Source organism: Sander lucioperca, chromosome 18 (genome assembly GCF_008315115.2).
Source record: "Sander lucioperca isolate FBNREF2018 chromosome 18, SLUC_FBN_1.2, whole genome shotgun sequence".
Lineage (NCBI taxonomy): Eukaryota > Metazoa > Chordata > Actinopteri > Perciformes > Percidae > Sander > Sander lucioperca.
The window spans coordinates 29098445-29121807 of NC_050190.1; the positions used below are offsets into that span (position 1 = coordinate 29098445).

Here is a 23363-nt window from a genome sequence, read left to right on the forward strand (position 1 = left end):
GAAAGACAGGCTCAGGAGTGAAAGCACAGAGTTTCCATAGAAAAACAGCGTGCCAGTGTAAACACAGCGATGTAAGCCTCTGCTGGAGTTGGCTGTGTCTAAATGTACAGGTGTACTGGAACTATGGCAGGCAGGCAAACCATTACTTACATTTCATATTGCAGTCATTTGGTATGAGTGCCTATTGATGTACAGGTGTGTGTTTAACATTAAGGGCCATATTTTAACGATCTATGAGCACGGCGTTAAGCGCATGGTGCAGGTGTGTTTAGGGCGTGTCCAAATCCACTTTTGCTAGTTTGACGGCGGAAAAAACGGTCCGTGCGCCAGGCGCATGGTTCAAAAGGTTTGTACTTAGTGTCTTCATTAATTCATAGGTGTGTTTTGGGCGTAACATGCAATAAACCAATCAGAGTGTCAGCTCCCATTCCCTTTAAAAGCCAGGCGCGTTTGGACCTTGGAGCATTGCTGTTATGATGGCAGATTAGCACCGTAATATTTTTATTTGTAATCTTTTGCATGTGTGTGTGCTGTTGCGCTCCCCTGTGTGTGTGTGTGTGTGTGTGTGTGTGTGTGTGTGTGTGTGTGTGTGTAACAAGCATAGTGTGCACGCGCTGTGCACGAGCCTAGGCACATTTTACTAATTCGCTGTTAAAATAACAATGAAAATCTGCGCTATTGACTTTAGACCAGGTTTTTATTGGTCAATGGCACGATCACTTCCCGCTGCCTCAAGATAGCAATACGGCCAAGAATTCACCTGAACACACCTCCCTGTAAGACCAGCACGCCCATGGGCGCAGGTGCATTTGCTATTTAAACGACGCAGGCGCTGGACGGGAAATTGACAACCTCGTCGACCTTAAACTTGCAAAGACATTTGTGTCTACTCAAAAAGTGATATTACAAAATGTAATTTTAGACATTTATATATGTATTTTTACATATATGTAAAAATGCCCTTTAGACCTTAGAGGGCACAACAAGGTGGAGCCAGAAACAGAAACGCTTAATATTTTCATTCATTTCTAACACTGGGTTTTACAGAGAGCTTTTTACAATTGCAACTCCACTACCGCTCTGCAAAAGTGAGTCAACTTTGGCGAACGGGCAGGGGATATTCTCTGCTAATTTTAGAGGTCCAAGCCAGACTCATCTTCAAAGCCAGATGTATTATAAGACCAACCAGGTCAGACTCCGTCTACTGGCTGCTGCTCTGCACTTGTGACCGATATCGCGAGACAATTTTTACCTCGACGAGAAGTCTGGTCGCATTTTAATCTCGCGAGATCTCGTCACACCTCTAGTTCATATGATGGTCATTTATTTACTTCTAAGTTATCAATCACATTTGTGTATTTACTTTTTTGTCCCCTTTGGGCCTCCATACCGCCCTAGTTTCTTGCCCCCTTCATTGACAGGATTCTCATTGGTGTCTTCGGAGCATTGCTCCTGTATTTGGCCTAAAGCTCCCAGCAGCAGAGGAGGGGCCCCTCATCCACCCCAGCAATAGTTACATACAGCAGCTGTGTGGTTTGGGGAGGAAAACGACCACCTTGGGGAAGCGCGACCTGTAACATCACCACTGTTCTAGCAGATGAACACTGTACAGTCTAATGAAACTTTAATGTAGCACACAGGCGGTTCGACACAACCACATGTATAATTCATAGAGTGAGATGGAGAGACTGCATCTGTTGTTTTATGTAGTGTCTCAGCCACAGTGTAAAACACATACAGTGGGCATGGTGGGGTCAGTCTTATGAAGGTAAATATGGTGCAAATAAATGCTTGTAGACTTGATGTGAGCACTTGTAGAATACGATGTGACAACAAAAATCTGAACTTGTATGTGACAGGTTTTACTTGTATAAAATATTCACACACCTGAATGTGAAGTCACAGAAAACATATTCACAAATAGAGTGTAGATTGATAATCACATAAATACCAGGCAAACTTGTAATGCAACATTTACTCATTTTGTTTGTTTTTTCTTCATTTTCCAGTACAAAGGCCCAGACACACCCGGCAGACGGTCGGTCGTCGACCAAAGTCAGGCTGTTGGTTATATAATTGATTTAAAAGAGAGCATGTTTTGAGTTTAAAAAGATATTTCTCTCCCATTTTAAATGCAATAATGTTTACACCACTAATTCATAAAGCAAGAGGGTTCACCAATACTGTAACCTAAGTTGAAATGTAAAAAGAATACATTTTAAGTCGTATTGTTATTCCAAAAATGGGCGTTTCGTTTTGGGCGAAGTATTCTTCGTATTGTTTTTACCTTTATTTATTCAGGGTTAGGTTCACTTAGAGGAAGCCTCTCTTTTGCAGCAACACCCTGATCACATTCATACCTGGAAGCTGCCCAGTACAACCACAGTCTGAGCAGCTCCACTGGAGCGGTTGAGGTTAAGTGCTGCTCTTTCACTTTCCCCAGCCAGATTTTATCCTGTCGGTCTGGACATTGAACTGCGACCTCCCGGTCACAAGCTCGCTTCTCTAACCTTTAGGCCACCACTGCCCCTGTATTCTACAAGCTCTTGCATTTTGCACCATATTTACCTCCATACAATCTCAGTTTCGTGATACAGTCTGTGGGGAAGATGGAGCTGGCCTGGGATTTGAGGTGGAGTGGCTAGGCTTGTTCCACCCAGGTTGTAAACAAAAGCTCAGGGAGCAGCTCTGTAATAACTGAGTGTGGAATCCATGATTACGGTGTCTCCGCTTTGTGTATTTTCTGCAGCCACCATTTCATGAAGCTATCAACAAACCTTTTCTAAATGTAGGTTGATCCATCGGGTGAAGGTCCTCTTCTGAACCAGCTCTCTTTCAACTGCAACACAGAAAGAGAAGATTTCAGTCATCAGGAAACTGAAGCCAAACACACAGAGACAGTCTGAAGAAGCCCCCGCTCGCCAAAGGCATATCATCAGACACAGACACACACAGACACACACAGACACACACAGACACACACACAGACACACACACACACACACACACACACACACACACACTCACTCTGTTATCTAACACCATGTTTCACACTCACAGATTAAAATATCCTGACAGAAAATTCCAGTTTCAGACATGATGAGTGATGATTTGGAGGACAACTAAAGAATTGAGACTACTCAACACTGTATTTGACATATCTGACTTTAAACATTTAAGGCCCTGTACATCCACAATAGTGTTTCCGCTTATTCTGGCTGGTTGGACCTCTACATGCAACTAGGGCTGTCACAATCATGGATCTTTTGTTCTTTGAAGTCGGTTTGGTGTGTAGTGTCAGTGCTTGATAGCATCACGTATTACGATTATTTTTTGAGCATTTTAGGCCTTTAATTTACAGGACAGCTGAAAACGAGAAAGGGGAGAGAGAGAGAGGGTTAGGACATTTGGCAAAAGGCTGCAATTGAACTGCGGCCGCTGCGGTAAGGACTAAGCCTCTGTACATGGGGCTCAGGCTCAACCAGGTGGGCCACCAGGGCGCCCCAGCATAAGACATCCTTATTATTGATGATGGACCCACCGGTGAGCGTGATAGGAGTGAGAGAAGTTAATTTGAAGAAGAAGAAGAGAAGAAGTCCGATCTTGGAGCCGCACTGACTGCTGCTCAGACTGCTTTGACTGAAATCAGAATGAACGACCAGACGGTTCGCGGTTCGGTTTGATGCTTCTTGCGTTTAGCGTGGCCAGGGCGGTTGCGGACGGCGCGGTTGCGGACGGCGCGGTTGCAGACGGCGAGGTGCGGACGGCGCGCATGTTCGCCGTGAACCGTCTGGTCGTTCATATAGATTGCTGTCAAAGCGGTCTGAGCAGCGGTCAAAGCGGTCTGAGCAGCGGTCTGAGCAGCGGTCAGAGCGCTCAAATATCGGACTTTTGCCAATCATTGTAACATAGTCTATGCGACTGCGTCCATGTTGTTACAAAATCTTGGAGGTGCACAGGTCGGCGCTCAGACCCTCGCACACAGTCGCCCAGGCCATGTTTGCGTCATATCACTGTCTGCAGTGCCTTGACATTACTGACCGCAAGAACCATGAAAGACATTTTATGGATAGAAATCCGATCTTGGAGCTGCTCTGACTGCTGCTCAGACTGCTTTGACTGAAATAAGTATGAACGGCCAGAGTGTTCGCGCTTCGGTTTCATGCTTTTTGCATTCAGCGTGGTTGGGGCGCTGCGGACGGCGTGCATGGTCGCTGCGAACCGTCTTTCTCTCCTGTAGCCAATCATTGCACTGCATTGTTACAAAATCTTGGAGGTGCGTGTGCTCGGCGATTAGACCCTCCGCGCACAGCTGCCCGGGGCGCGTTGCGTCATATCGCCGTCGTCAACGTGGCGACCTCGCTGAACGCAAGAAGCATGAAACACGTTTTTCGTCTGCTCAGTCCACACTGACTCTGCAGCACCAGAGTACAGAAAGCAGACATATGGGGGGGGGGAAGGGCAACTAGAGAGGGTGGGAGGAAATCTGGAAAGGTTACCATGGTAGCAAAGTCAGCCATTATTTATCTTTATGTCCAGTATGGCTCACTGGAGGCAGTGGGGCTAACTCTGCATTATGCACACCAAGGGTAACGAGAGCTTTGGCAGCTGTAATGATATTGATTGTTTCTCCCTCCAGAGGAATCATGACTGCTTCACTGAGGCCTGATGGAGGGGAAGACAGCAGAAAACACAGATAGTGGAGAAGAAAACACTGCTCTTCATTATTGGGGTTCAGGCTGCAGTCCATATTGGCCTTTTAGCTGTAGAGCAGTGGCATGTGGAGGACCCAGCCACTTATTTGTTAATGTGCCCCATCAATGGAAGAGCAGTCTGTTCTGCGTAGTGCTTACTCTCAGGGGAACGCCTCAAATGCAGAGAATTCCCCCCACTGTTCACAGACAATGCTAGAGCTGGGTTGGTATTCAAGAGGCGTAGCTGAGTCTTTAATGCGGGGATCTTTTTTTTCAGAGAAGACACAGGGAGGGGGTGGAGGAGGAAGGGAAGGTGGGAGGTGACAGAAGAGAAAGAGGATGACAAGACGAGGAGACGACGGGGAAGAAGTGCGAGACAGAGCCTGAAGGCAGATTGAACAAGATGAGAGATGAAATGAAGAGCATGTTCAACAACAATATTCAAACAACCATCGCTACAAACTAAAGGAACTACAGTATAACCAATTGTTGGCATTAGGTATCCATTGATGCAAGCTCTAATCGTCCAGTGTCCAGAGTGTGATACAGCCAAATGATTAAATGGCATGGCTTCAATCATACACAGTTATTGTTTAACCCATGCCAATTGATCAAGCTTTCAAGTAGGGCTGCACAATTAATGGAATTTTGATCGTGATTTAGATTTCGGCTCCGAACTATCACCAAAAAAAACAATATAATCGAGAAATTATTTTATTATTATTTTGCACATTACATTTTGACAGTAAAGTCTTGTGTGTTCTGAAGGGGAATTCAAAAAGTTCAAAAGGGGAAAGTGTTAAGATAATTGTTTACAGTTCAAGGTGATTTCACTGTTTCACTGCTTTTTTAAGTTCAATGAATAAAAAAAAAAAAAGAAACATCCTTCCAAAAGTCAGTGAGTAATTGTGTTAAAAAAATTGTGATTTTTATTGACCAAAAAATTACCAAAATTAATGTTAATATTATGATTTTTTTCCCCATAATGGAGCAGCCTTGAACTTTCAATCATACGTATCTGAAAATGAATCCATCTTTGACTAATGGCAACGAGTTCACCACCATTTAAAATGGAAAGTCAGTGTGCACAACACAAACTAAAAATACCACACTATCACAAAGAAACCATAAAAGTGTAATTAGAATTAGAATGCCTTTATTGTCATTGCATGTTCACATACAAGGACATTTTCCTGTCTCTCATAAAAGAAAAACTGTTCCCATTCACACATTATGATACATAAATAGCTGTTAAAAGAGGTACAAATACCTCTACAGCCCTGCTACAGGCTTTAGAACAGACACGGCCAATGTCCGGCAGTAGCTTCCTCCTTAAAATGTATTTATGGTCCGCCAGCAGTCTCAAACAGAATTAATAAATCATAGTTCAAGTTGCGATTTCTCTCTTTGCCTCAGGGTGGCAGCACCTTGAATCATGAATGTTCACAGCCAGACGTCAGCCCAAATCTAAGGGGGTGTCCAGGGCATGCTCCATTTACGGTAGCTATATGCACTATTTTTCAAGCCACTTGATTAAAGAATGCCTAACAATCTGTACATCATTTGGGAAAAACATGATAGTTGCCAAGGAAAGGAATCATCCTGTAGAGACTACATCCTGTTTTGTATCTAATTGTTCTCCAACTGTCTTCATCGTTCTGAAACTAGAACACAACACATGTTGATGATGACCTATTTTCATTCCTGTCAACTTAAAAAGAGGCACAAATTAATTGTCACTGTTAATAATGTACAGTAGGTAGGGTAGGGTTTTTAGAGAGACTTAGGGGAAATGACACAGAGTTGAAGTTATTTTAAAAACCCTCAAAGATTCGGGGCTTTTGAAAAAAAACATTCTGGGCTGGAGCCCCAGAAGCCGCCGCCTCGCTCCGCCCCTGTTCACAGCCCATTTTAAAGGAAATTCAGACATGTTTATCAACCAAAGTATTGGTCAATGGGAAAGTTTGAGCTGATGGTGGTGCACGACGAAAGGTCAACGAGTCATCAGAATCATCAGGGACTATCCTCTGTACGATTAGGTATCATTGGAAATGTATTAATGCAAACGCACCTGAGTTTACATACCGTATGCTGCATTCTGGGGCGGGGAGGTATCTTGTTTTTTTTCTAACTCAACAAAAAGCCAATACTATAGGTTGGTAGAAATTGAGGTATGACTGGCTAGAACAGCATACCCTCTATCAGACCCGAATAGGTAACCAACAGTGAAGTTACTACGTGAAATGACTATTCTCTTGGCCACTTGCATAAAATAAATCACCAGAGCTTACAATATGGCTCATTCGTAAGGATACACTTCGAGCTTTTCCGAGCGAGTCCGGATACGGTGACCTTATCTTTCATAAAAATGTCAAACACTCTGACGCCACATAAGACTCTGCAGTCCTTCCCTAACAGAAACCAGAGCTCCGCTTTGGTTAATATACCTAGAAAAATGACATCAGCTGGCATCAATGACATTACTTTTACTAGGCACATAATAGGCCTCTTTTAAAGTTATGAACAGTTTTATTTTACAAGTCTGACTAAGTGTGTTTCCCCGCGCTGACTAATTACGCAATTACTCACAAAACCATATTACGTTGTTAACGTAATATGGAAAATGGCAGCTCTGCAAAAAATCAAATAAAGCACTTTTAATGTGCTGCAGTGGATCTGTGATCCTCATTTGTTAAGCTAGACATATAGAAAAAAAGCCTGTAAAAGGGGGTGTTAGCTTTACTGTTTGATGATTTATTCTGAGGCCCAGCAACATGATGATCCCTCTGTTTGTACTGCCTTTTTAGTTTGGTCCTTGTACAAATGTGTGTGTAAGCATGTATGTGCCACATGGCCAAAATCTTCGATCCTGATATAAGTAATTGAATATCTCGATAATGATATATCACGATGTAGCATGTTTTATGCTAATCCTATAAATAAATTGTCTATATGATACAACCACATGGTAAAGCCTATATTTGTATATTCAAAACTCATGTTAACAAAACAGCACCTCCATGGTTTGCTCCAGCTTTGCTCCCACGTGCAAGGATCAGAAGGTAAAGCATCGTCCAAGTGACGTAAATATTGCTGTAACACAGTTTTTTTTCGACATTGCGATAGAACAATATCAAAAAATATATACGATCGACATTTCTATATCGTTTTGACAATTTATATCGCCATATTGCCCAGCCCTACGGTATGTGCCACTGTATACTAACTGAGATGTATTATTTATGCTAAGTGAAATTCTAACATTCATCACTTTTCCTGGATTTTATAGTTTTATACACATTATGCCGACCTTAAAACCGAACGACTTTTCAAGCGATTCCGCAGTCGCAGACAAATTTCCAATGTGGGAATGAAATCCTTAGAGTCTTGCTAGAGGTGGGCGCGCTCCCGTCGTCTTAATCGTTTGGTGTAAGGTGTAGGGTTGCAAAATTGCAAAGTTAATACATAACCCATTGCTATTAACCTATGTGTGTTAATTGTATAGCCCACTTGTTCTTGATAGGCTGGAAACAATAGACAGCGCTGATGGTTAGCTTAGCACACATATAGCCATAACCATAACCATAGTAAATCAAAGGCAGCATGCTAGCTACCTTCATATGTTACGCTAAAGGTCAATGGTTTGGGCTACTACTTAGCCTACTGCAGGGCTATTGATGCCACACCCACTGCACAGATCATTTCTAGAATCCAACATTCCACAGCAGATTGAAGCTGATTGAAGACAGCATTTGAGCCCAAGGACTACATCCCATCCAAATTCCCATAATTTCCATTAATTCCCATGAATTCCTGTTTATTCCCATTAATTCCCGGTAATTCCCATGAAAGTTTCCAGATTGGAACGGTTCCAAAATTCCCCAGCTAAACTTTCCTTGGAAAGTTTCCGGAAATTTACCGGAAAATTTCCGCCCCTTTGCAACCCTAGTAAGGTGGTCATAAAACTCAGTCCGAGTCAGTCATTTGCCCTTCTTGACGTTGCAACAAAATCAAACGTATTTTGATATTATTGTAAGTTTTAAGTCTTGGTAGTAAAGTTAAATCATGTGAACATTGTCAACAACCAATGGGTGCGCTCCCTCGAGCACCAAACAGTAGGCAGCAAACGGCTAGAGCCAGTGTTGTTTATGGTTCTATGGCGCTGCGTTAAGCTAAACGCTAAAGAGGGAAAGTTGCCGATTTTCAACTCTTCTGAAGCGTCATCCAACTGGAGTTTTACCGACGGATAAACGGGGACCTCCGGGTACTGCCACCATTCATCAGAAATGGCAGAAAATCGGCAATCTTTTCCTTAAAGTTACCCGCTGAAGCTAGTGGTTGCTAGCTAGCTTAGTTAAAATTTCTGAACAAATCTAGCTGTATGGTCACACATCTTGCAATGTGTGACACTGCAAGATCCCCAGTCTTTACATATTGACAGTCTTTGACGTAAGATGTGAGATGGTTGTCTTTAGATGTGAGATGGTGTCAGACTGTAGTCTTCGCAAAGTCTGTTCAAAGTCTTCTAGTGTGTGGTAGGCATTAGCCTACTGTTCGAATGTCCAGCTAAGGGATAATTACTCTACACATTCTTATATGAAAGGAAACAGCATCAGTCCACATAGACCCTTTGGAGGGGCCCGAGCCTGTGGTTGGGAACTGTTTAACTAAACTACTGAATGTAGTGTCGGTACTGTAGAATTACTGCTCTGCAGTTGAATGCCTTGCCAACCGGTCAAGTTGCAGTTTCTCGATGGTGTTTTAAGCCCCCAATGTAGACTTCAAGGCAGCGCTGCGACCGTTGACTTCAAGGTACCTAACCCTAACCTTAACCCAAACCTAACCATAACCATTGCTAATCCTAGTGCCTCCCAGGCAGCGCTGCCTGGAGGGCGACGTTGGGGGCTTAAAACACCAAACACCGTTGCAGTTTACATCATGCCTGTCCAGACTCGTAAAATATATGTAGTGAAGTCTTTGAAGCAATTTAATAAAAAGGTATTAAGTGTATTTGTTTGGCGAGAAGTGGATGCTTCACACACATCTTCAACCCGGCAGCATAGGATATATGTACAATCACCACGTCGGCATTGAATAACGACCAGAAAAGTGTTTTTGCAGAACATTATGATGTTGCAGTGAAATTGACCTTTGACCTTTTGGGTATAACATGTCATCACTTCATCATTTTACCCTACTATTTGTGTGAAATGTCAGAATGTTCAATTAATTATTAATTACGAGTTTGTGAGCTGTGGTAAAAAATGTGTTATGTGAGGTCTCAGTGACCACTGACCACCTTATTCTAATCAGTTCATCCTTGAGTCCAAGTGGACGTTTGTGCCAAATTTGAAGAAATTCCCTCCCGGCATTCCTGAGTTATCATGTTCACGTTCAGGACAGTGGGAGATGTTAGATGATGTTAGTGGTGGGGAGTGATAACATCCAACGGCGTCTCTACACAGGAGGCCTTTCAGCCCGCACTACTGTATACGCGAAACCTCAAACATATTTTTACTCTGTTTTCCAAGCGTAACTGCAGTGATTGTGTTTGGCTCTGAGTGCTGCCAAAATGAGGGTGACCTACACGCAATACTGTGCCTGAACACATCCTGTGTAGACCCAGATGAAGCACTGAAGCTGTGCTGCTCTGCTAAAGTGCTGCTCATGCTATGCCTCCTGTGTAAACACAGTGTAACATTACATTCAAAAATCTTCCAAATGTGTTTAACTGGATCAGATCTGGTGGCTGTGATGCCAAAGCATTTTTTTCAGGTTGTAACTTGATGCACAGGCCTGACCCTGTATGGACTCTTGATACACAGCCTGGGGCCCAGCAGGCAGGGACGTAAATACCGTAACACACATTTTGGGAAATATGTTCATTCGGTTTCTTGGAGTTAGAGTAAGAGAGAGACAAGAACCAAGGGGAAACAGCTAGCCTGGATCTGTCCAAAGTTAAAAAAAAATGCACTCGTCATCATCACATTGCTTGTTTTCCCCAACTAACCCAAACCTAAACATACAGTATATTCTGTTTACAGCTGCAAAGATTACTCGATTAGTTGTCAGATATTAAATTAATCGCCAACTATTTTGATAACAGAAGAACAGAAATGTCAGATAGGTCGGACCTCCGTGTTTAACTATATATCTTTAAACGAAATGAAATTCACAGTGGTGTTCTGTCGGGTTCTCTCACTAAAACGCTGCCGTCAAATAATTGACTTGTCCTTCATGTCCGAGTTACCGTGGTCTAAGATGAGTGCTTTGGTTGGTCTTATTTGCTTGCCATGCAAACAAAGGAGGCTCAGCTGAGGCAACCAAATCCACATCGACAGCATGACAACTCTTTTATTACATGTCTGGGTGGAGGCAAGGGCACAAAGGGAGCAAGCAAATATAATCAAGGGGCAATTAGCTCTGGAGGCTATAAATGAACACACATCTATAAAAAAACAAAAAAAAACACTAGACAGGCAATGTGTGACTCCCTTGTGTGGTTTAGTGGCGTCAATGTCTCTTTGCTTTGTGAATTCCAACCAAAGCACACATGTTAATGTCTTGTATTCCCTCAGAAGGAAGATTAATGGATATCAGAGACACACCGCGGCTCAGAAATCCAGCCTAGTTCCGGACGGGCCAAGAATTCATCTGGGCAGCGGAAGAGCAATAAGAGCAACAAAAGCAAGGATAAGAAGAGGATGAGAAAAGTGGAGCGTTCAAGTGGTAGGACCTGAAAGAAGAGAAGAGGTCTACTGTCCAGGGGGTGCAGGGCGGACATCAAATAGCGCAAAACTTTAGCCATCCCATCCTCAAATGTTTGGGAAATTGGCCCTAAAAAGGGTTGGTACCATAAATTGGCCAGTTGTCTATTAGTGTCCTGTCCTCATTGAGCCTTTGCAGGCTGTTCCTGCCCCAGAGATCAGAGTTCTCTGAGCAAATGTAAAATACAGTCACCATCGCTTCATAATGGATCGATAATAGTTGCTGTGGCGCCCAATTACTCATGGTTAGTGGGCTCAACTCAGCACCACAATAGTCTGAGTTCTCCATGTTAGAGAGGGATGAAACTAGTTGATTGCAACATCATCTAGACCAAAAGACTGCAGGTCTAGACTTATAAATCTGTGGTCAGATAACGAGCAGGTAAAGGAGCCACTTCTCCACCTGATAAAGAAGCAGGATCAGAAACATTCAGAGTGAAGCAAAGCCAGGCAAATGCATGGCAAACACAATGGCAACTATGGCAACCACTCCACACCAAATAAAAACTACAACAGGTGTCTGCCAGAGTTACCAGCCACTGTGCCAGACTTTAAGACAGAGGTGCCCAAACTTTTTTGGCACAGGATCCCATTTCCACCACCACAGCTATTTATAGTAGCCATTCCGTTGCTACTGGAAACTAACAGACAGGGATTTTAATAAAGAGTTTTTGTGAGAGACATTTTAGTCTACAGTAGAGTTCTAAAACCCAACAAGTTGACACTGATAAGGAGTTTCGGTTTGAAGCAAGAATGGATCAAAACTTATAGTTAACTGTTGCAAGCACTCCCTTGTGCGAATCTGTATTAAGTGTGTCGATGGGTTGGATACCATTTTAATCCAGTATAAAATCTATAAAATCTACTTACTACTAAAATCCAAATCCTTACCAATTCCGTAATATAATAATTCACCCAGAGTGTATTTATTGAGTGAGTCGACGGTTTCAACGGTCATCTAGAAAATCATTAATAACAAGACATGCACAACATGTGTGCTTTAAGCAAACTATTTTTATCTTCTCTAACTTCTTAAAAAATGAGCTTGACGTAAATGGACCTATACTTGCATATTAAAAAGTTTATTTTCAGGTCAAGCAATTTTCTTGCAACTTTATTTGGGAAATAATGCTTTATTACAATACAATGTAATATATTGAGAAATGATGAGAACAGTTTCTTAAATCCATAACATAGCCACTGCCTGAAATCCACGATAACAGTTGGATTCTTTACTTTAATCGTGTCTGAATGAAATTACATAGGAAGAAGAGGACAGTCTTTCTGTTGTGATAATCTGAAAGTAACCTAGCTTTGGGTTCTGTCTAACCAGGACAACTTCTTTCACTCTGATAAAACAGTAAAAAGGAACGCCTGCAGATATTCTGGAACCACCCACGCAAATCCCAATCTCACTTTGAACACAGACTCAGGAGATGAACAGACACCAAGTGATAGATGTTCTCTTGATTGACTAGACCTTTGTGCCACTGCACATCATAATCAGACTGGGAATATGACTGTAAATTTGCCTGAATGTAGCCCAAAGTAACAGAATATGAAAAATAGAGGAGAGCTCTTTTATTGATATATTCCCTTCAGACTGCAGTGCTGCATCATCCAGAGGTATTACATAACAGCAGAGATCACAGAAAGGCTCTTTCTCCTCTTGCCTTTTGGGCTAAATCATCATCTTACCGGTTTATCACTATTTCAAATGTGTCTAAGGATGTAAGGAAATGCAAATGCATGTTTGCAGTTACCATTATCAACCCATTATCTTAATGTTGAACTAAGATGTTTGTTAACTAAACCTGCCATCACATAACATGTTAAACTCCATTGGAAATTGTGTTTTACTACAAATTACTATAATTTTAAACTTGACTGTTGTCTTTAAACAACCTCGACTTCAGACAAAGAAATAGTTCACCTTGGGTAATTTCTTGTGTGTGGTCAATGATGTTGACACATGACTAACATCACGATCACCTGTTAAAGATGTCTATAAAGCTATAAAGAAACCATTTTAGTGTTAAATGTCTACAACTGATTGGATGAAAACTGAAAGATAAGAGGATGGCCAATCACCATCTGTGCAGCTGATGTTACTCATCAAACTTATCTGTTGGAAAGGGTTAATATGTCATGAGATAAGAGGAGGAAACTAAACAAAAGGCTACGTTTTAAACACAGAATGAGGTTTTAGAAATTTCAAGGACCAGCTCTAAATGTTCTTGGATAATGAGCAGATATATCTTCCAAACTGTCCCAGTGATGGAGTGTGCTCGCTACACAAATTCTGACAGGTTATTAACAAACCAAATTTGCGTTGTTGTTAGATTATCCAAACGTTTCTCACCCGATCAGACAAGGCAAGGAAACACAAAGTAACGTGACGCAAAGTAACGGGACGCAAAGTAACGGGACGCAAAGTAACGTGCCATTTGGTCAAAATGAAATGATTGATTAATAATGTAATAACAATAACTTATAACAATGACTTATTTCAGCAGTAAATTGCTACAAAAACAACCACCAGATGGAAAAATGGTATTTTACAATAACTTTGAATGCACCACGAGGCTGGTGAGGCGAGTTTCAAGTGTTGTTTTTCCGACAATGGCAGCTGCGGACGGTTACGTCCCGCTGTTGGAATCCTCTACAGAGAAATACAGTCACACTTTACACGGCTTAACGTAAACTGTCAGCATTTAAACCATTGTGTTTAATCCAGCTACTAGCTAACGATAACGTGGCGTCCCGTGCAGGATTGCTTCTGAAAAAAAGAAGAAGTCAGGCACCGAAACGAGGAACCAAAATTTGTGTTCTTATTCGGCCTCGTTACTACCGTTTACGTCGGAACCGGTGCCCTATTGGCACCGCGTTTCGGTACCCAACCCTAAACGTGACGCAAAGTAACGTGACGCAAAGCAGGTTAGCGCAAAGCCAAGAAACACAAAGCAGAGTAACGCAAAGCAATGTATAGCAAAGCAGCCTAACGCAAAGCAGAGTAACGCAAAGCACCGTAACGCAAAGCACCGTAACGCAAAGCAATGTAATTCAGCAACGCTTGGGAGCTGCAAATTAAATACATACAAGCTCATATTCATGGTAGATGACGTTGCAATGTGAACACTGTATTTCTGCTGTTCCCTGTACTATCCTGTCTCTTAGTATTACACCACTCTGCAGTGTTTTGGTGTCTGATAAACCTTCCAACTCATGGATCTTATTTCATCATCTACTGGTACAGAACCTAAAACAACACGCCAACATCAACGCAGCCCCTTGTGTTTCTTTAATTCAGGGCTGTATTTAGTCGGAACGCCCGGTAAGTGTCCTGAAAGAACAATTCGGAAGCTTGACTGAGATGGACAAGAAGTTAAAACATTGTTCTACAACAAAGATAGAACACAGCTGTACATACAGAGTAATCCTAATCTTATTTCTTCTGAATCATCTCTTTATAGTGGCACAACAGAAACATGGTATTCCCTATAATCCAGTCAGCATGTTTGTATAACCACAAGTCAAATGCCAGAGGTAAGTACTTGTCCTGGTGTCATTGTCCCTGGACCACACACTGTTAGCACACTGTTAGCAACTGAAACTGAATGTGCCTTGTTTTCTGAAATCACCATTTCAAAAGCATTTAAATGTATGAGCGTCTACTGACAGCAGCACTATAAACTAGGGATGTCCAGATCTGATCACGTGATCGGAAATCGGGCCCGATCACGTGGTTTCAGACTCGATCGGAATCGGACGTTACCTCCCGATCAGGACTGGGATATATATGTATATATATTCTCATTATTTTTTAACACATCTATAGTTATGCGGTGGCACAGAGTTAGACCCTTTTGACTCCACACAGAAACAGCAACGCGTGCGGCATGACATCACTTTGTTGCAGAGACGCTATTGGTTAAATGCCGGCAAAGTAGAACACGGAAGCAGCTTGAAGCGGAAAGCGCGAGTATGTCTGCGGTCTGGAGGTATTACAAAGTTGAATTATTATAGAAGTATTGGATCGGGACTCGGTATCGGTAGATACTCAAAATCAAATGACTTGGACTCGGAGGCAAAAAAACCTGATCGGGACATCCCTACTATAAACCCTGTTCAACAGTCCTTGAGCAGGATGATAAATACCTACATTTAAGATTTTAAACTTGCTTTGCACACAGAAACATTACCACTACTGTTTAGAAGATCCGCAGAAACAAGAAGACTATATAATGAATGAGGTTTGCACTAATAAGCAAAGGGTTCAACATTAGGTAAAAGCTTCTGTTACATCAGAGCGATCTCTCAGTCAGTTTGGTGAAATAATGTGTCGTTTGCCAGCAGTCAGCCAACAGTCAGTTAAGGTATCTTGTTTGTCTCTCCTCAGCTGCACCCAGGCCCACCCCTCCCCTACCAAAATATGGATTTATCGTACCCGTGGATGATGTCATCGACTCTACATGCATGCGTTTCTACAGCCTATGATTCAGGGCAAAGAAAATAAACTAAGTGTGATTGTATTCTCAGAAGGATGACGGCGTGTGTTCAAAGTGAGGGTAGAATACAAAAGACCTCCTGCGCTTCTTCTTCTTCCTGCCTGCAGTCACGGCATACTTAACAGACAACACAAAGTGATCATGGGGTTTTGATCCATCCATCAGATCCATCCAGAGAGATTTCGCCTTTGAGAAAGCTCCTGTCTGAATTTGTTTAACTGACTGAACTGAGAGCTTCACACAATACACATTAGCTGATGTCATCCTGCATCTAATATTATCCACATTCCAGCAGATTACACAAACCAGCCGCTTCTAAAAGTTCATGGGTACGCTTGAACCGATAAGCACCTGAGGATAAGGAATAAGGAAAAACAAATACAGTTTTTACCAGGAGCTTGAAGGTAAACTGGGCATTACCTGTGCACTTTTAAACTGCTCCATTTCCTTTCAATAACAGTAAAACAAACGCAATGATGGCATAAAAGCTTTTCTGACTGGGAGGGTAAAACAAAGTGAAACATCAGGAGAAAGAGCAACAGCAGCTCAGGTGGAAAATTGAGAAGCAATCCATGGTGGGTGGATGTTTTTGTGTAGTGCTTATACCTCAGTGAACACCCCCGGCGGCCGCAGGTCAACCTGAGAGCTTTGTCTCTTAGAAACACTGCGTGGTGAGGCACACAGCTCTCTGTCATCATTGCTGTTAACCCTTTGAAGGCAGCTGTGCTCTAAGTGTAGTGTGCTGTGCCATTTCTCCAGGGCCCAGCTGCGGAACCACCTGCATCTCATAAAAACCAGCCTTCCAGACCAATCATAGACTGGAGACAAAGAGTGATCTTACATCACCAACCGGTGGAGGTTTATCTCACAATATAACCACTGACCTTTTTCAAAAGAGGCAAGGTATTTTTAGAAGGGGGGGGAATGCATGGCTTTCTAAAAGGAGCACTTTTCAGGCTTGTTTCTGAGTACTTGCTATGGAACAGTAAAGACAGTGGGAGTGAGTTAAAGCTGCTTTAGGCAAGAGGAATTGATGTCAGAATGCACTTAAACAGTTGGGCAACAACAGAAAAAAATACATTCTATTTAAATGAGTTGACTATTTTCCCACATTAATGGAAAAAAATGTAGAAATTCTTACAAAATATTACAACTCAAATCTCTTTACTTCATGGAGAGAAGACCCAAACATGGTGTTCTCCCAAGTACCTTCAGAGTGCCTTGCAATTGTCTTGATTAGATCACAAGGCAATCAAAAGAACAGTTGGTGACATCATAGTCTGGATCAACGGAAGTACATTTCCAGGATAACTGCCTGACATGTCTCTGCGCTGTTGGCTCTCTGTGTGTTGCCGTCCTCAAACTCCGTTCGCTTCGGGAAACAACAACGAGCTTCGAGCTAGCAAGCTACACGCTGAAAATGTCACGTTTTAAAGACATTTTGGATCATGCAACAAGGCAGGCCTGCTTGGTTCTTTCGGGGAATGATTGTAAAGATTTACATAGAATATGTTTACTAGCCTAGAAATCTAGACGCACCCTAGCGGCAGCAAATGTAATTTGCAGCCAAGGGGTCTAGCAACTCTCCCTTGGCTTGCGAGCTGGAAAAACCAAACTGGTCGGGCCAGTCACATCGTGTATAAAGTCGGTGGGCGGGCTTAACATAATGACAGCAGAGTTGCAACGGTTGTGCGTGAATTCCCTGCTACTTGAAAACAAAGAAAATGGCTGCTGCTGCTGGCGAACAGCGGTCTTTGGAATTGGCTTTGGCCGCGACTCTGGAAGACTTGGAGGAACAAAGAACGGCACTGAAGTCATTCTTAAAAAAGGAAGATGTGTTCGGAGTTTTGCTGACCGGATACGGCAAAAGTTTAATCTATCAACTATCTCTGCTACCTTCTTCGTTGCTCTGGTTGGTTGTAGTGCTATCCTATTGTGTGCAGAGGGAATTTGAAAGACAACTGTTTATCCCGCCCCTCGGATTGAGCCCTGCCAATGGTGAGTTCCCAGACCCAACAGCTTGATGTGGGTCTGGCTTGTCAGGCTATATGTTTTACGGCATTTCCTCTCTAACTGGGACGTTTTGGGACCGATTGGTGGGATTACTGTGGACGAAGTACACACGGCGATACACTGGTAAGAGCAAATGAGGTTTAACCATGTAGCAGCTAATTTAAATCTCTCTTTACTGTATTGTTTAAACAGTTAACTTAATTTACTATTGTATGTGGTGTTCGATCCTAGTGATCAGAAACATAGCTGATCTTGGCAAGTTTAAAAACAAATCGGAATCAGCTAAAATAAAGATGATCAAATGTCAATCCCTGAATCCTTGAATCCAACTAAGACGTGAATCAAATACAAACATAGAACATCAACTTAGATGAAAGCAGGTAAGAGCTTGCAGTTGTTTTATCAAAGTTATAAACGGACAGATCTGCTCCTAGCTTAGCAATACTTTAGAGCCAGTATACCTTTGGAATACTGAATTGGCCTCTCGCTCCCTTTTCTACATGTTTCTCGAAGTGAAGAAACTGCTTTATAAGGATACCTTCAACAAAATCTCTGTAGCATATCCCCTCCAGTGCTTTCATCACCTCCTCCGCAGAAACCAGGTGTTTATTCATCATCTGCTTGCTCATCATGTGGCCTGTCAGCCCACACTTCAACACACCCACACAGAGATTCTATCTTCAGTTTCAGTTTATCACTTGCAGTAAGAAAAAGGGATGTTATACAATCTGAATATAGTGTCTATGTTTCCCAAAACATACAATTGCAGATCGTTTAATGTGTAGTGTTTTGCTGCTATTGCAGCTATTGGTTTCCCTTCATTTAACCCTGTGTTTCCGACGCTTGATTGTGCTGGAGCACATTCAGACCCGATACTAGGGCTGCACAATTAATAGCAATTTTATCAAAATCGCAACATGAACTAGTGCAATATCCAAATCGCAGGGGGGGGGGGGGGGGGGCAATATTTGTTAAAGGCAAAATATGTGTCAAACCATTCTAAAATAAAGTATTGTGGTGCTGCAGAGACATCCCGGCCTACAAATCATATCCTACAGACTAAAGAAAAAAATCTTTCTTTGGTACAGATCCTCGCAGAAATCACACTACAATAATTTTTTTGTGTATATATATATATATATATATATATATACACACACATGTCAATGAAAATGAAAATGATACAAAAATGATCATTCCCTCCAATATCGTGAATCATATCGCAATCGCAATATCAGTCAAAATAATCGCAATTAGATATTTTCCTAATATCGTGCAGCCCTACCGATACCGATGTTGGTTTTGGGTATTGGCCCATACTGACCATACCGATCTGATGCCAGTGTTTAATAAGATGAATGCCTCACTGTGTGGAAGAGACTGGGATTATTATTTGATGTGTAAGGCAAAAACTTGCTTGACTTAAACATTGCTTTCCTAACTTTGTAAAACAAAATGTAACAAATAAATACACAGATATAAATTTACTGAATTGTTATCTATTTTTTGAATGAATGACAATGAATAACTGAATTCAATAGATCTGCCTCATTGTCAAAAGTCATAGTCATAAATTTTAAAAACAACTTCACAGGATTGTCCTGACACTTTCAGGCATTACAAGAAACACAAAGAGGGATATTTGTAATCATAGAGGCCTAATGAATCAAAAACTGTCATTGACCTATTACTAAGAGTTTCCTAACGATACCCTGTTATGAAATTAGACCATGGAGCTCTCTGGAGGTAATCCTCGCTAATTAGCCTGAAAGGGAGGAGGAGCAGAGGTCCTGTTCAGACCTGGCATTAACATGCGTCTTGCGCGTGAATGCATCAAAGATGCATCGAGGACACATTGAGATCCGCTCAGACCACATTTGGAGGTGCTTCTACCATAAAATATGTAGTCTACATAGTTAAATGCTTTCTGCCGTTCAGTCCAGTTATAAACGACACGGATCAAAGATTTGTTGCTGTGTTTTAGTTTGATCGACTTGGATGCTCTAGCCGTTCCACCTACTGCCCGGCCTGTGGCTTCTGGGGTGCTTGTGGGATGCTTCTGGGATGCGCTGGATCGCGACCAATGGAATCACAAGCATTGTCTTGACTGGCTGAGGCATCGCCGGAACGGAGCACAGACACTCCTGGTAGAATTTAGGCTACATTTTAAGCTAGTTTGAGCACTAAAATGCTTTTTCAATTACTCTTAGAGGAAAACTAAGGAGCTAGGACTGTTTAGCTACGTCTAGTCTATATCGACGACGTTTAATTTACGGGATTGCTCCGGTGCCGCCAGAGGTTCCGCCGGATGTCCGTCACCTTCCGCTTTCTTTGTGTCGTCATTCTAACCTCTGGTGGATTTCTGAGGACTATGGTTAACTGCTCCTCAGATCTCTGCAGGGTAAATCCAGACAGCTAGCTAGACTATCTGTCCAATCTGAGTTTTCTGTTGCACGACTAAAACTACTTTTGAACGTACACGTTCCACCAAAACAAGTTCCTTCCCGAGGCTATTTTGCAGAGGCACCGTTGCTCCATCCGACGATTGTGATTGGTTTAAAGAAATGCCAATAAACCAGAGCACGTTTCTCTCCCATCCCAGAATGCTGTGTGGACTAGCCAGACCTTCCTCCGCAGCGCTGTGGAGGAGGACTAAGTTAAGACTAATACAAGCTGGGACTGACACGCCCCTTACTGGGCCAATTAGGAGCTTGTTTTGTGAATATAGCCCTGGACTAGAGTTGCTGTATTTGAAAGCCATCTAGGAGCATGCACAATGCTATTTCATTTGTAGCTTCACTGCAGTCTTTTAGAGTGCAGTCTACTGTCTTGGTGTGTGTGTGTGTGTGTGTGTGTGTGTGTGTGTGTGTGTGTAACATGTGCTGCCTCATCACAAATTCTGCAGTTACTCAGTAAATATTAGCCTGAAGGTTTGTGCAGAGAAAGCTTATTTGCTGTGAATCAAGTGGACACCTGAAACAGTTTACAAAAGCTTTGCCGCAGGAACGACTGGAAGAAGAAATTCAAAAAGAATGAAGGGGGATGAACTAAAGAGAAGGGATCTTTGTTGTCACCTCCCCCTCTAACCTCCAGGAAAACCATAGCAGAAGAGTTTGTGAAGGCTGAGGCTCTTTGCCATACACCCAGTTCTAGGTGTAGGGGGACTGGGCACAAATTCAGGAACGCCACATTCAGCCCAATGAGAGCAGCAGAGGCTGGGCTGTCACCGCTGTTTGCAGACAGTCTCGCTCTGACAGTGGAGAGTCAACAGAGAACAGTGGGAGAAGCCTCTGTGTTTGGCTTGTCTGAACTCCCCCTGACACGCAGCAGTTTGCTGTTCAGCATGCTGGTTTATGGGGAATCCTTTTACATGTGTTGTACATACACACTGGCAGATGGCTTAACACACCTTCACACAGTTTTGAAGAGCGTCTCAAGCACTTATGCTACAAATAGCAAACACAAAAATGTATTTATTGAGCACAGGATAGATTTTTGTTTGCTTAAATACAATAATTTCTTTGTGATCAAAATATCTATTAAATATAAATCTCCTATCACATGCTCAGAATTTGAGACTCAAATATTACGCCACAAAGAGAGGGAATTAAATTTCCCATCTTCCTAGAAAAGACGGTTGTAACTGTAATCTGACACGCCAGATGGTTTGTTACATGCAGGTACTTTCGAAAAAAAAATACAGTACCTGGCAGGTGAATGGATGAACCATCAGTCTATCACGTCCGCCACTGTTGTTTTGAACCAACAATCGCGGGCGTCACACACACCTAGTAGCTGTCATGTAGCTCTGAACCAGATGCTGATTGGTTCGGTCTGCTGCTGTTCGAACACAAGCTGAAGCTTGACAAGATGAATTTTCGTGTGATATGTGATTCAGCGATTCTCGCATGATCTTGTGATATTACGAGAATCCAGCTGTGATAACCAAGCTGTGTAGTGAACAGGATATTTAAAGTTTAAATATACTTATGGGCTCTCTGGTGGTTACTATGTAGCTTCATTTCACAGTTCTCAGCCAACATGTATGCTACTATATTAATATCTTTAAACTTTATTTTGTCCCCGATGGCAATTAGTTTGAATATACAGTATCTGTTAAAATGTATCCAAAGCCCAATCAATTGGCCAGACTTCACTGTTGTTGTGTATGACCTGTAGTGTTTTATGTATTAATGCCCAATGGTCCCACAGCCCTATGGTCCCACAGTCCTATGTTCCCACATTTCTAAGATTTTTCTTAAAATTAGGCCCTATAGCGTTAGGGTTACATTCCATCAGTAGTCCATTGCTACTGGATAATAGGTTGGGTGTAATTGGCTACCAAATTGGAAGAAAGGGGATTAAAATCTGATACAAATTTATGAAAAAGGAAATGTGGGAACATAGGGCCTAATTTTGAAAAAAAAATCTTAGAAATGTGGGAACATAGGGCTGTGGGAACATAGGCACACGCCCAGTACAGCTGTTAAAGTACTGGAGTGACACTTATATTCCAAGGTTGACAAAAATAGGGCCAAGACAGTTTACATTTAGAAAGCTCACTGCCCCAAAATACAAAAAAGCAATACTTTACATTGATTGATAGCAAGTGGTCATTGTGTAACCAGGTTAACAAAAAAATAATGCCTCTGCTTTATGGGTTATTTTACAATTTTACAATGGCTGAAAACAAGACAGATCAGAGAGGGAGACAGAGGGCAGAGATGGCGAGCAGGAAAACCCCCTGAATGTGCACTTTCGATGATGTGTACACCATGTTCACTGGAGGCATTTGAAGCAAAGGGTCAAGTACAGGACAGTACACCACGAGCCACGCTGTTATCAAAAACAAACACGCTACTTTCCAGAGATGAAAAGTTTCTGGTGTCCTTTAACTGCCACTGTCTTTCTCACCCTTTCCCAACAGAATCACGCCCTGTAAGGTTTAAGTTTGTCCTGTTTTACTTCGGTCAGTTCCTCTTCTATCAAATGTACTTTTATGAGAATTCTTAATTCGTTTTCTGTCGGCGCATCCACTTGACGCAAGCTTTCGGTGATCGCTCCTCCACCTCCTCCGTTGCTAGTAGCCAAAGAGGACACGGAGGATTAAAAGAACATGATGGACTCTTCAGAAGAGGTCATTATCTTGAGATTTTTATGCAACAGAAATGCGGTCGGCCCGTCTGTCACTTTCTTTTTTTGGATTTTAGTCTTTCTGCTGAATGTGTAGGTGTTTTCTTCACAGTACAATCACTGACTGAAACATTTCGTGGTAGCTTCTTCGGGTTTTCAGCCATGCCTCCACCTGTTCTCAGCGGTGACGTAAAACGCGTCACTCGAGCTGCTGCACGCAAATGTCGCCCGACTACACCATTTTGTGA

The 23363-nt window shown here is 42.3% G+C and overlaps 1 protein-coding gene across 3 annotated transcripts in view; it reads right to left on the reverse strand.

Annotated features, from left to right (window-relative positions):
* The window catches only part of clmn (calmin), a 43317-nt gene that overhangs the window by 14721 nt on the left and 5233 nt on the right, over positions 1 to 23363 (reverse strand). For all 3 annotated transcript variants that reach the window (XM_031321445.2, XM_035994986.1, XM_031321444.2), the window contains exon 2: positions 2778 to 2839. In XM_031321445.2, coding sequence (XP_031177305.1) covers positions 2778 to 2839 — 62 coding nt within the window. The remainder of the gene's footprint in view (positions 1 to 2777; positions 2840 to 23363) is intronic.